This window comes from Pygoscelis adeliae, unplaced genomic scaffold (assembly GCF_000699105.1).
Source record: "Pygoscelis adeliae isolate BGI_AS28 unplaced genomic scaffold, ASM69910v1 Scaffold467, whole genome shotgun sequence".
Taxonomy (NCBI): Eukaryota; Metazoa; Chordata; class Aves; order Sphenisciformes; family Spheniscidae; genus Pygoscelis; species Pygoscelis adeliae.
Genome location: NW_008825253.1, coordinates 330260 through 344195, shown reverse-complemented (window position 1 = coordinate 344195; position 13936 = coordinate 330260). Strand labels below are relative to the sequence as shown.

The following is a 13936-nucleotide window of genomic DNA, read 5'->3' as shown; positions in this document are numbered from 1 at the left end:
CCAGACGTTGGTACCGTCTCTCTGTACATGCCGTTTGTGCCCAACACCATTTATTGTGAGCTACAGCTGAGCAAATTAGCGGTGGATTATTTTTCTGCGTGCATTAAATTTCCTTGATGTTGACATTAACGGTTGCTTGCGTGTGTAATCAAAGCAACGTTTGCAGTCTCCTACAACCCCACACCTTCTGGTAATGTTTTTTATAGGTCCCAAATCAAAGTACAGTGCATCAGCAGTGGAAACATCTCACCTTAAAATGGCTGACGGTTCACACACTGAAGCTTTCAGCTTGCGCTCTCTTGCGTTATTTGCTTTTTGTTTTCCTTGCGATGACTGTGCTCAGGCAGCGAAGTCTCCTGAAGCACATTTTAGGTGCCTGGGCTACAGAAGGCTAAAAGCAACGTGGATGAAAAACGTGTGTGTCCTGAGGTCCAGCCAGCTCAAGCCCTGGGAGGGAACATGGGTCTGCAAAGTATAATTACAGAACTGAGCCAGACAGCCTGGCCAGCCACCCTCTTCCAGATGGTAAAAATCTGGTGTAGAGAAGGCAGCCGCAGGTCTCCCAGCTTTATGCACACCTAAAATGGTGTCTCCATCATGGGACACACAGGCGTCCCTGGCGCCCTGGGTTCCTGCGAGGATCTGACAGCGGCTCCGGGTCCAGCACCCTGGGCATGAGTGCCTGGACACTGCCGAGCAAGGAACCTGCCCTCCCAGGCTCCCCCTTTCCTTTTTTTGGGGGAAAAGAATGAGATTTCACTTGGTCTCCTGCTGCAGGGCTGGCTGCGTGTCTGTGCTGCCGGCAGCCTGCCCACCATGCGCCGTCACCTCCCTGCCCCTCCAGCACAGCCCCTGCCAGGGCGTCCACCAGCACAGGGCACTGGGCACTCGGTCACGGTCCCCTGCGCTTAACACCCATTGCCAAAGAGGCCAAATGAGGCAAGAGGTCTTGCCTAAAATAGGGTGAGTGGGGAAAATGGGAGGTGGGCAGCAAGCAAGGGAAGCGGGTGAGATGTGCATCTGGGTCCAGCACTTTGGATACCAAAGCCAACCTTGGAGCTGCAGGCTCCTGCCCAGACGCAGCCTCCAGCCTCGGGTAAGCAGCGTCCCTGGGGTGCTCCCCCAGGTTTTTAGGGTGATAGTCAAAACCCCTCTGGTGTCGGCTTTGCACCAGCCATTTTCCAGAGTCCGTCGTGGCCGGCATACCCAGACCCCATCACCGATCGCTGCCGAGACCTGTCCCTTTGTCCTGCGTTACAGAAAGGCTCGCTGGCCTGGCGAGTTGTCCCCTCTTGCTTGGAAGCAAGCTTTAAACTGGGGGAACTAGGCAGCTGGCTTTCATTAAGAAGTGAGGTCCCTGGCTTCTCACTGGTTTAGTGTAATGTGAGCTCCATCTGCGCTTGCACGAGCAGCTGAGCTGTGTCATTTTGGTTCAAAGCGCTTCATGCATCTCCCTGACCGGTGTTGTTCTCCCTCCCAGAGTGTGACTGAGGCACAGAAGCTCCTTTGTGTGGCTGAAGTGCAAGTCTTAATGGAAGGGATGGGAGAAGACAGCTTTCCTCCTTCCCATCCCTCCCCGCAGCTGAATGTGGAGAGGAGCACTAATGGTCTGTGCCGCCGGAGCTGCCGGAGCCGTGTGCCGGGGGCTCCCAGCCGCTCTCTGACACCAGGGAGAGGCAGGGCTGAGCAACCCGCACGCCAGGCTGCTGGCCAGGAGACACCGAGCTGCAAGCAGATTTCTGTGAAAGCTTTGGCAGGGGGGATGCAATTTCATACTGGGGTGGCTGGAGGTAATCCAGTTTTCTTACTGCGTCTTGCACCAGTTCACCCAGCGAGAGCAAAATTTGTTGCTGGTTGTGTTGGGTTGTTCAGCTGGAAAATGGAGCGTCCTGTGAATGCTCAGGCTCCTTTGCAAAGCCTGTGAGATATGGAGGACCCCCGTTAGAAAGGTGGATGGGCTTGGGATGCGGCGGCTCGCGCAGCAGATGCCCCTGTGCTGTGCGTGCCAGTGACCTTGGCACTTGGTCCCGAGTCCTGTCACTGCCATGCCTGGTCACGGGGACTGTGGTTTTGGGGCCCGACCTGACAGGCAGGAGGAGGTGGGAGTCGGAGCAGCGCCTCTGGAAAGCAGGATTCCTGCATCCTTGCTCAGGACCCGTAAACTGTCACTCACAGTGGAAAATCTGACCTTGTATTTTTGCTTTCAAGTCTCTGATGAACTGGTTCTGGGTTTGAGCAAGTGCGGTTTGTGGACATGATTGGAAAATGGCACTTGTTTTGCATGAACTTTTTTAAAAGTATGGGTTTTATTTTCCCCCGCCTACCCACACTTTCTCAAAAATATTTTTTTCACCTATACTTAGAAAGACAACGCCAAAGATATTCTCATTACAATGTTTTACCAGCACCAGTTGTTTTTCTTAAGAACAACTATAAAATTTCCATCATGGGGGGAGGGGAAAGACTTGTTTTAACTGAAAAGCATGTTTTGACAGGAGTATTTCAGCCAGCGCTGATGTTTTGAGCACATCTATCAAATGCGTGCGCTTGCAGTTCGTTAACTGTTTTGGCATCCCGAGAAGAAGCCACGTGTCCCGTGTTGCCTGCATCAAAACGCTGCGGGCAGCGCCCGGCCGAGGGGGTCTGGCAGGGGTGAGCTGTTCAGGCCGTCCAGCCACAAGAAGGATGCTTTGCTTTGCAAAACCCTCCGGAGTTTGAAGTTACGGAGTGAAATGTCTGTTCTTTCCATCTCCACCCCAGAAGCGCATCCTCCGTCGACAGCCCCAGGTGTGCAAACCTGCGTGCAGGCGGCCAGACACCCTGTCCTGTAACGTCCTTCATCGTATTTACGGGAGCCCTCCCTCGCCCACTGAAACTGGCACAGAGAAGTAGTCCAGGTTGTTAATCCTGGGAGGACTAAGTAAAACACTTATCGGAGAAGCTGAGTATGAATTCGCTGGCCTGCCAGAGAAATAATCCCGTGGAATCAGAGGTTCTCAATTATTCATGCTTTCCAGAATCACATTATTTCTTCCAGGGCCTGTTTTATAAATGCTGCTGCTATTTCTGATGGTAAATAACAATTTTGCATTATTTATGAACAGATTTTTACAACTGCTGATATTACAGCTGCTGCCAAAGCACTGGGAAAATTATTATTACTGTTTGTTGTTGTTTCTTTTTTACAATGCAACCCTCTTGTTCTTTGCATGATGATGATGTGCCCGTCGCGGTGTGACAGCCGAGCGCTCTGGAAGCGCAGCGCCAGCGAGGAAGAGGGTGCAAATACAAGCAGGTGACTCGGGTTGCCGTCGAGCTCCTGGCTGGTGCTCGGAGCTGAGCTGAGCCCTGGATGGATGGGAGCAGGACCCCGGGTAGTGGTTAAATTCGGAGAGGAGGAAGGTCTGATTATCTCCCTGTGCCAGCCGTGGAGAGGTCCGCAGGACATACGTGTTTTCTATCCCCTGTTAACGCTCCAGGGGAAACCAAAGGTTGCGCCTGAATTTTGCAGATGCACATTTGGAAACCCACATTTCTAGGAGGGCGTCATTCAAGAACGGGCTAATTCCTGGGGCTGAGGAGTGTTTCCAGGGCAGAAACCCACTCCTGCTGCCAGTCGCATAGACAGGGACGTGTGTTCGCCTCTGCCGGGGTGGAGATACTGATCCCCTTGGCTAAGCAGGCCGTGGAGAGAAGGGGCCAGCATGGAGCCAGTGAGGTCTAGGGCAGCGATGGGAGGTACACGAGGTGTTTTGGTGGAAAGAGCCCCAAAGAGCTGCTGCCGAGACCCGCAGGTGAATCCCTGGGGGATTTTGCAGGACGTCGCTCGCTCCCGGCCGAGCGGCCGTGCAGGGCAGGACAGCCGCCCTTTCCAGCCACCGCCATCAGCAGTGCCGGGTGTTGGGGGCGAGCTCTGCCCTCCTTCTCGCCCCGCAGTGGGACCCCCGCTTTTGGTTTCCTTGCAGTGATGGAGCATTTCAGGAGAGCCTGGCTGTGTGATTCCCTGCAGCCTTGCCAAACTGCAGCGTGAGGGTTTCCGGGCTGGATACAACATGTTGTTCCTCCTGCACATCTTCGGGTAGCTCAGGGATGCCAGCTTAATTAGCAAGCGGGTCTCAGAGCATCTCCACCCCCCGACACAGGCCAGCTTACTGCTGGCCTGAATTTGAAGTGCTAGAAGCAATAGGAGTCTGCTGTCACTGACAGAGCTCCTGGCTAAAAGGGTTTAAAGGTGAGCCCTGCCCTCGGTTGTCTTGCTGGCGGGTTTCTGGAGGTGGGCGTGAGCATGGTGCAACCTGCTCGTCCATCACGTGCTTGCAGATATCGGCATGAGAAGCTGGTGGCAAAGTCCCGGGCTTGGGGTGCTGGGATAGCTGCTTGCAGGAGCTCCTGCACACCTAAGGTAGGATGTACTCCAGAGGCTCTGCTGCTTCTGCTCATCATTGATGAGCACCCTACAGAGAAGAAAAAATATCTCTCGCCAATCCTTCACATTTTAGTAATTCAATCCCTTGCAGATCCATTTCTTTGTTGTCCCCTCCAACTTGGGGGAGAGTTAGTGGACACTATCTAAGACGTGTTTGCTAATGAGACACTTGCATCTGTCAGTAGCTTCAGACAGAAGCAGCTCTGGTGCAGCTTCACCCCAGCATTGGAAGGAGTTTGGAGGAGAGAAATCTGGATGAAATCCTTCGGGGCAGGCAAGGATGAGACATCTGGCCAGCGCTTGGGAGGAAATGTGTATCACAATGTTATGTTGAAGAGTGGTTAGAGCTTTCTGAATGGTTTGCTCATAGTGGCTTCTGCTCCGTTTCACCCAGCTCCGCTAACATTGCGCTTCGGGGAGCATGGGGCTGTAGAAGGTGGCCCACGGCCGGGTATCAGCTCTTTGGGTGAGACGCAGGTGACTTTGCAGAGGCCACCAGCTGCAGTTTATCATGAGGCTCTTCAGCTGCCCCCTCTGTCTGCCGCCTGTCTCGGTCTCGTACACTTCGTGTCGTGTTGTTACTGCAGAAGACATAGCAGGGCATCCAGAGCAGGAGCTGCACCGTACCCCGAGACCCCAGCTGCTCCCGGGCCGCCGCCGTGCCAGGGTGTGCTGGAGGAGCCTCTTATCTCCCTGCCTGCATACGTGGCCGCCAGCTGTGTCCTGCGAGCCGGCGGGGTGGGAAGGCGTGCAGAGATGCAGGGAGCCGGTGCTGGCAGCGAGAGACGAGATCAGAGGTTCACAGCTTGATGGAGGGGCGTCTGCACGCCTTGCTTCCCTCCCTGCTCTCTGCCTTGAAATCCGAACGGTGGCGCAGCGCTTTCTAGGCTCTAACGGAGCAAATTATAATGCAGCTGGTCCCGCCGCTTCCGCTTGCTGCCTTTGGTGTCGGAGGGATAAGGGAATTAATTTAGCATGCAGCATCGTGAATGCTACGCTGCCGGCTGCATGCTGCCATCCGGCTTCTTCCCTGCCTGCAGGGACGTGAAACACCCTGGGGTCCCAGCGGTGTTCGTCCCTCACAGGGCTGTAACGAGGCCGCTGGATAATGGATACGGGCGCTGCATCCTTCAACCCCTGCTAAGCCAAGCCAAAAATGGCCCTGTTGTTCGCAGGGCAGCCTCTCCCCCTGCCCCGCTGCGCCCAGGTGAGCTGTTCCCCACCTCCCCAAGCTGCCGTGGCCCGTCCCCCCTCCACCGGGCATCCAGTCCTTCCCTGGCTCAGCCTGCTCAGCAGCTCAGTAATCCTCTGTAACTTCATTTCTCCCCGCTCCGCAGTGACACAAGGGGGTTTATCGAGCGCAGCCTGACAGCGGAGAGCAGGACAAGCAGAAAGACTGTGCAGAGACCTGGCCCATCTATTTATTTTTTCCCTCCTCGGCCTGTCTGGAGAATAGCATCTCTTAAAATACTCTGCAAACCAAGCCACTGAAAGGCAGAGAGGCTCACAGCGAGGGAGGACCTAGGTACCATCCAGCAGCCCATTGCTTTGGGCCACCAACCATGCGAGAGTCGGGATCTGTCTAACGAATGCCATGTTGCCATGGAATCAAAGACAGGACTGAATCCAATTATGTTGCTGTTGGAAAACAGAGTTAAATGTAAACAGCAGCAAGTTGTGTTTTGTCCTTCCTTCTGCAGATCTTCTCCATCGTGGTGTTTGGCTCCATCGTGAACGAGTGCTATGTGAACACGGACAGCCAGAACCCTCAGCTGCTCTGCATCTTCAACAAGAATGAGAGTGCCTGCAGCTACGGCATCGCCGTTGGCATCATTGCCTTCTTCGGCTGTATCTTCTTCTTTGTCGTGGACCTCTACTTCCAGCAGATCAGCAGCGTGAAGGACCGCAAACGGGCCGTCCTGCTGGACCTCGGCTTTTCAGGTACGTCTCTGGCTTTGCTGTGCTTGCAAAGGGTGACGCTGGCTCCGTGGGCAGCGCAGGGTCGTTGCTGTGCCCTGCAGCACCACGCTTGAGTCCTCCCCCCTCCTCGCACGGCATGGCACGACTCGTTTGCCTCAGCTGGGGAGAACAGGGGGGGCAGATGGCTTGTCCCATCCAGCCGTGAGACCAGAGGCAGGAGCGAGGAAGCCGGTGTGTGGCATCCTGGGGACAGTGGGGTGTCCCGCTCGTCTGTGTCACTTCTGCAACCAGAGACATTTGCTGAGCTGGGTTCAGTGAGGCCACCCAGAGAAGTGAGGCTTGGTGGTTGCATTTCAGAGTCCAGACAGGGCGTTTCACCCTCCCACATCTCCTGTTTCTGGCTCAAGCAAATGTCGTTTCATCAGTTACATGTGGGTCTGTTCTTGCTTTGTGCGTGTGTGTTTTGGAACAAAGCAGATACCACCGTAATCCCTCGCTGCCTCGAGGACTGCGGTGTGCGGTGGGTCTGGGGCTCCCAAGAGCCGGCACAGATCTTCTGCGCTGTCTTGAGCCCCTTGACCTGGGGCTCATCCATGTGAACATGAGCAGGCAGGATGCCTTGAGCCGGGAGAGGCCGTCCTCCACTCGGCTGCTGTGGGAGTTGCCTGGCTGAGTTTGCAGCTGATGTTCTCCATTTCCAGGCTCTTGTGTTAGTGAAGTCTGAAGGTGATTTATCCAGCACAAGGGTCGCTGATGGCTCTCTGCTCCCAAACGAAAACATCCGTCATCGCCTCCCTGCACTTGCCTGTTGTTAAGGATGTTCTCTCCGTGCTGGAAAGCTGATTTCCATGGTGCCAGAGCGCCAGTGTCCAGCCCTTGTTAGATGATATTTACAGCCCCTTCCGTGGGGCTCGGTGCCTGCAACCCTTCAATTCAAACGGAAGGGGAACATCACATCCATCTTCTGGCTGATGCTGCGTGTCGCGGTGCGAGGCTGTGATCCTTTCTTGCCTTCCACCTCCTAACAGCCGTTCTCTTCCCTGCCAGGCATGTGTGAGATGGTACCGCTCTCAATCTCTGCCTCATTTCTCTTTTGCACTTGTCATGCATTGCATCTGCATTCACGGGCTTCAGCAGTGAGCCGGAGAAGACAGGTTCTGCCCTGCAGAGCCTCTGCCGTGCGAGGGTTGTGCTCTGCCCTGGGGACAGGCTGCAGTATTGCACCGGAGGTCTGTGCTGGTAAATCCACCCAACGCAGCTGTGCTGCCAGCCGTGACACTTTATTACCCCAGGATCACCCTGGGTCAATGTGTGTGCTCCAGGTGCATCGTGTCTTCAGCTTGTGTCTGGGCAGAGACGTCCTGCTCCCTTGGGCCCTCCCCTCTGCGGGCTTCTTGGTAGAAAACACGCAAGCCACTTCCTTGCGGGTAAAACAAATCAATCACTTACGTGCAGATCATGTGGACGCGAGCCTGTGACCGACACAGTGTCACCTATCGGGGTCTGCAAAGCGTGGTCTTCCATAGCTCCCCTCCAGGCTGGCATTGCCTCTGTTAATGCTGCCTGGTACGTCTCCCCGCCAGCAGCTCCTTACCTGTCTTGCTGGTCTTGTACAATCCCCGCTTTCCCCGCTTAACGAGGCATTTCCCACAGGGCACCCTAGAAATGCTGTGCTGAAATCCAGCTTGGTGCCGATATAAATGGGAGCGTTGTCCAGGGCTCTTGTAACAAAGTCCATGGTTGCCGGTGAACACATCTCCACCCAGTGCTGTTTCTCCCGTCTCCTCCTAAGCCCAAATTCGGTGCAGCGCTGCTGATGTGCAGTTGCCTCGTTGGCTCCCAGGGGATGGTGCGGGTGCCTGGGCTCCGGCAGGAGGAATTGGTCAGTGTATTTTATCGGGTTCCTATTGCTGTGACTTCACTTTTCTAAAATTACTGCTGCCCCAAAGCTTTCCTACAGCCCTACTGCCATAGCCTGTACACCCACTCACGTGGAAGTGCCAGGCAGTTGATTGCTCCCGGAATAAGCGTCGATACAGGCGGATCCCGCAGCAGAGGTGAAGTGCAGCGTTTCGTTGGCACGTGAAGCCTCCACAGTCGCAGAGGTTGCAGCCCACCGTACCCCCCTGCGCTGCTCCCAGCAGCCTCGGGCACCCAACCTGCCAGGAGGCAGAGCTGACCCACGTAATTTGCCTCGTTTAACCACCTCGGCGTTAGTAACCCCTGGAGACTTCCCCTGTGGGACTCTCTTATGCTGTCCCCTTCTTTTTTGCTCCCCGCTAAGGATGGGATGCTTGGTTTCCTCCTTTTTCCTTGCAACTGTTTCATCCTTTCTCTCCTTATGTGATCTCTGCATTATTGCTTGTTTTGATATAAAAGCTGAAAATGCATCTGGGAAATAACCGGGTGAGGAACACGCTCGGGTACGAGGCAGCATTGCAAACCGGGCGGCGGGCGGGGGGGGGTGAGAAAAGCGGGTTGTTTCTGGCCCTTTGCCCGGGTCACCCAGGAGCCTGATGCCGGCTGCCAGCAAAGCAGATGTCAACTGGCAGTTGTGGGGGGAGTTAATGAAAGTGTTAACCCACAACTTTCTTTCGCTTGAAGGAAGGAGGACTTGTGCATTGGATCAGTGGCAGATCAGAGCCACCGAGCCCGCCGGGAGATAACGCGGGGGCGCAGGCAAGGGCGCAGGCAGGGCCACGGCGCTGTGCAAACGGCATTTGCGACTTTCTCTTCCATCTGCTCTTACAGCTGCTCCCGTAGACGTGCGCTTGCTTGGGACCAGGCTGTAATTATGGCTGTAACGCGTCTTTCCTGGTGTTTGCACTCTGTTGTCTGCGGATCCTAAAACGATAATTATCTGCTGGCTCTTGCGGTGCTTCCTCGCGTTCTCCTTTTCCCCAGCGTGCTGGAGGGTGCAGAGCTGCTACCGTGCCTGTTTCCAGCTGGAGCCGGGACCGGCACACGTAGCCACACCGTGCTGCTATCAGCTCAGCCCTCTTCGTGAGGTTTTAAAATTCATGGGTAGCAACAGACACCTCCAAAACAGCCACTTACGCCTGATGCTGCAAATACACCGGGGGCTGGATGCAGGCACTGCCAGCCCCTCTGTGGGACCGTGACCGTGCGGGTGCCGGACGAGGGCACAGCCGTGTTCCCGGTGAGGTGCCAGGAGCGAGGGGAGTCAGCTGCAATCCTGCGTGTCCGATTCACGTTACTGGGTGCAAGGCCTCATCTCGAAGGAGCGCTAGCAGAAGGTGAACATGACCACAAACGAAAATAAGTGCTGGTACAGAAACAAAAATAGTTCCCACAGAGCTCCCTGGGAGGTCTGATCCCACACGCAGGCGTGTGTCGGTCCTCCAAACTTCGAACAACGCCTGGCTGGTGTTTCTGGAGATGCTCTCCATGCCTGACCCCATCTCCTCCGTTGGCAGCGATACCTGCCTTCCCGCTTCCCCAGGGCACTGGAGGGAATCCTTTTTCTTCTCGGGGATCCAGGCAGAGCTGGATGTGGAGGGGAAAGGCTTGTCTTTGCGTCGCGAAACCTCCAGGAGGTCCACATGGGTGGCAGCAGAAGCGACCCCAGCTAGATGTTTCTGGCTGAAGAAGCTGATGGTTTTGGCACCGGGAAGGTCAGCATCTCGCATATCTCAGTGTTGCAGAGGAAGCCGGTAACTGCAATACCCAGCGCAGCCGGTGCACGTTCGGGGATGTGCATGATGTCATTTTAACTCTTGAAAACCCTTACCAGACAGCAGTGGTAGATGGGGCTTTGTGCTGCTGGTCGGTGGGCAGCCCCCGTGTCGTGGCTGTGACTCGTGCTCTGCGGTAGTGTCCTGCCCAGGAGCGTACGAGGGAGGACCTACTGTACTAGATCGAGTGTTAAACAAAGAAACAGTCCCCCCCAAGGAAGTTCACCCTCTATAAACCAGTGACACAGCCTAGTCCTGTTGGAGAGCGCCAGCGTCCCTTGGTGCCAGCCCTGCATGGCCCCAGAGCTTGTCCCTGAGCATCCCTCTGCTCCCCACAGCGCGGCTCCGAATTAGCCTGTTAGGAGCTGCTCTTACGTTTCATCTCTGGTCTTCCGACTTCCGAACACCGCTGTCTCCAGGAAAGTGCGTATTTGAGCGAGAAACTCCTGACTGAGGCTTGCTCCTCGAGCACGGCAGGGCAGTGCTCCCCGCTGCCATGGCATTTGCTCCCCAAGTATCCGGAGGTGGGAGGGCTTCAGTAGTGCAGCATCTGGAGATGTGGTTCAGCATCTCCTGCACCGAGCCCTGCCGGGGGACCGCTACCCACCACGTTCACCGCATGCTGGTCATCCGAGCTGCAGCCAATGCCGTATCTCAGGCATGCATCTTCTTGTGTCCACATTTAGGGGTTGGATCTACTTCCCCTAACGGGGGCCAGCTGCTGGTAAAGCCCCGTTATAACAGAGCTGGGGAGCTAGAAAGTATCTCTGTCCCTGAGGATGACCTTTGGGGAATAAGCTCCGGAGGTCTCGTTTAACACTGACGACAAGTGCATCATCCTAAGGGGAAGTGAAAATATATATGCAGGGATTTGGGGCGGTTTTGGTGGCAGGCGGTAGCTGTATTCAGCAGAAAGGGGCTGTTGTATTAGTCTGTAATTTGGAAAAGGAAAGCCTGGATGATCCTGGCTGGAGGTTGTGTTGCTGTGAGGGCAGTTCAAGGGCTCAAGCATGGCCAGGCAGACAAAAGCATCCGCTGGTTAGGAAGCCCCAGGCCCCATCGTGCAACAGGAGGAGATGAGGAGTGCATTTTCTTAAACTGCGTTTAGAAGCAAATTCTGAATTGAAGGCGAGGTGTGCGATGAGCCCCGTAACTCTCGCACTGGATGTGGATGCACGCATGCAATTTATATTGTACTTAGGAACAACTGGCAAGATAAAGGGAATAAAGGAAGCTTCTTTCTTCTCCCTGCAGTCAGACTGTGCTTGGCAGCCAGCTGCCCCATGGCACCGGCAGCGTGGCTGCTCATACTGATGTGCTCATGATCCTTGGGAAGGTGCTGGGTAGCTCAGCGTCCCGCCGGCCGGTGCCCGGCGTCCACGCGCGCACTGACACACAGAATCAGTGGGTGGGGGGGGACCTTTGTGCTGGGGATGCTCAGGAAAGCTGGAGACCCTTAAAACGGCGTCATGGAAGGCTCCAGGTTGTGCAGCCCCTCTTCCCAGCGCTGGAAAGCATCAACGCTCCTTACACTGTGCGCTTGTGGCTTGCTTCTTGACTGTTTTCTGAGCTCCTTGGCATCAGGCAGTGCTGTTGGCTGGTGATTGAATTAAGGGAGCTGCAGCCCTATCTTGCTCAGCCAGCTTTGATTCCGGTAAGGAATAATCACCGGAGCGTTTTTGCTCAACCCCGCAGAGCCCAGAGAGGCCGAGAACAGGAGCGCAGTCAGCGGAGGGCAGCAGGGACGAGCAGAGCTCTCTCTCACGTGAAGCCCGTGTGCCTCTCAGCTCCGTGGGCGGCCCTGCCGCGGCCCTGCCCTGGGCACAGCACACGATGAGCACTTGCTCGTTTGCTGCGCTCGTGGGATGCATTGACGTCCCAGGGTCACTCGTGATCCCCGTGTTCGGAGCAGGGGTTAATCGCAGCCTGTCCATATTCCTGGGTGATTGTTACTTGCCTTTTTTTAAGCCCTCCGGCTGTGTCCTTGGGTAGGACCAAGGCATGGCCCGTCGCAGAACAGCTGTAAAGCCGTCTCCTGCGTCAGCCAAGCAGCCTGGTGCTGCTCTCAGGAGTGCAGGCTCCTTCCTGGGTGAGGTTTGCAGTATCCAGCCCAAAGTTTCTAGGAGCCGGTGGTGTCCAGGGAACAGAGGGAATGGTGGGTCGACACGCTGGGGTGCTGGAGTTGAGTTGGTAGCGCCGTGACGCCTGCGAGCAGGCTGAAATCCCAGACTGTGAGGACCGCGTGTCCAGAGAGGGTGTGCTGTCCCTGGAGGTCTTTGAGATCAGGTTGAGATGTGGGTGAGCTGAGCTTCAGGCAGGTAACACACGGGGTGACCCTACAAGGTTCCTTCCATCCCTGTTTTCCCGGCGATTGCAAATCAGCCTCTTTTGAAATAGCTCCGTTTGGGCCACAGCACAGGCCAAGGCACCCAAGATCACGGTTGCTGTTTGAAAATCTTGACGGCGGCATGTTTGTGCATCAGCAAACGGGGCTCCTTGCAGCAGCGGCAGCGGTGGGCAGGGACAGCACTGACCAGCTCTGTTCTCTTTCAGGTTTCTTGTCCTTCCTATGGTTTGTAGCCTTCTGCTTCCTAGCAAACCAGTGGCAACAGACGACGATGAGCAAAGGGGTTTCGCAAGGAGCAGACGCCGCCCGGGCAGCAATCACCTTCTCCTTCTTCTCCATCATCGTCTGGGTGAGTTCAGCTTCGGAGCTAAGGTGGGGAGAGGAGAACTGAAAGCTGCCCTGGGCTCAGCGCTGAGCTGGGAGGAGGAATCTGGGGCACGGTTTGGAGAAGTGAATGCTGGTGGGCAGCAAGGGGCTGTACTGAGGAAACCTGCGGTCCCTCCAAATAGAGATGAAACTTGTGGTTTCTTACCCAGGAAGCATCAGCTCTGGTCCCCTCTCGCTGGGGAATTCCAGATTTCCCCTTCTCCTGAGGCTGGAAAGTTGCGTTCCCATTGAAAACGTGTCACTGGCCACGAGCTGCCCTCATTTCAGGGCCTCCTTAGAGCCCCGGGAGTGGCTTGATTGGAAGCAAATCAGTCCCCAGGAGCAGATCACCACGATGAGCCGGTCTCACGGGATGGCAGGGGGATTTTGGGAGCTTTCAGGCTCATCGGCTCACCCTCGTGGGAAGCCAGGCTGGCTCCTCTGCTGCCCACCCCGGAGGCAGGGGCTTGCAGAAACCCCCTTTGCTCCTGCTTTTAGGCTCTGTGCATCCCCGGGGCTGCACAGTGGCAGAGGGACGTCTGCCAGGGGTGTGCAAAACCCCGCGGGGCCCCTTGCCCACAGCTGCTGGGTCCCACATATACCTGGGGGTGCCTGCACCGCTCGGGGGGCTCCTGCTCCGGAGGCGGCGCGTGGAGGAGCAGGGGTGGCCCCTGCATCACCTCCACCCCTCCTCCAGCTTTTCGCAGGCAGAGAGCACCCAAGATGTGCAGTAATTCCATATTGCCTTAAAAGAATTAGGGCAAAAGACAGTCTGAGGCTTTCCAGCAGCAGGCCTGGCTCCAGTTACTCGCCAGTTTAACTGCTCCCTGCTCTGTTATTATCCAAATAAATCTCTTTTAATCCCAGCTCCCTCACAGCTCTTCTCCATCGCTGTATTGCCAGGCTGCCCGTTTAATGCAGCCGCCAGGGAAGGGAGCTGGGTGGGACGCTCTCCCCCGTCCCGTCAGCATCTGCTCCCCCCCCCAGGGAGGGCAGTGGGGACACCGGACCCTGCCGCCCGCGCGGGGGATGGCTGGGATGTGGGGTGGCACTGGCAGCCCCTCCGCTGGTACCGTTGATAAACCCAGGTGCTCTGCTTGATCGGCGCACAGCCAGCGCCGGGGAGCGGGCGCTGGGCAGTGGCCGGGAGCCGTTCTCGGTGTCTGCGGGTGGGGTTTTTTT

General features: G+C 56.1%; 1 protein-coding gene across 1 annotated transcript in view; it reads left to right on the top strand.

Moving 5' to 3' along the window:
- Positions 1 to 5434: 5434 nt before the first annotated feature.
- Positions 5435 to 13936, top strand: part of SYNGR3 (synaptogyrin 3) — a 9249-nt gene continuing 747 nt past the window's right edge. The window contains exons 1-3 of the mRNA XM_009329402.1: positions 5435 to 5633; positions 6098 to 6367; positions 12595 to 12736. Coding sequence (XP_009327677.1) covers positions 5435 to 5633; positions 6098 to 6367; positions 12595 to 12736 — 611 coding nt within the window. The remainder of the gene's footprint in view (positions 5634 to 6097; positions 6368 to 12594; positions 12737 to 13936) is intronic.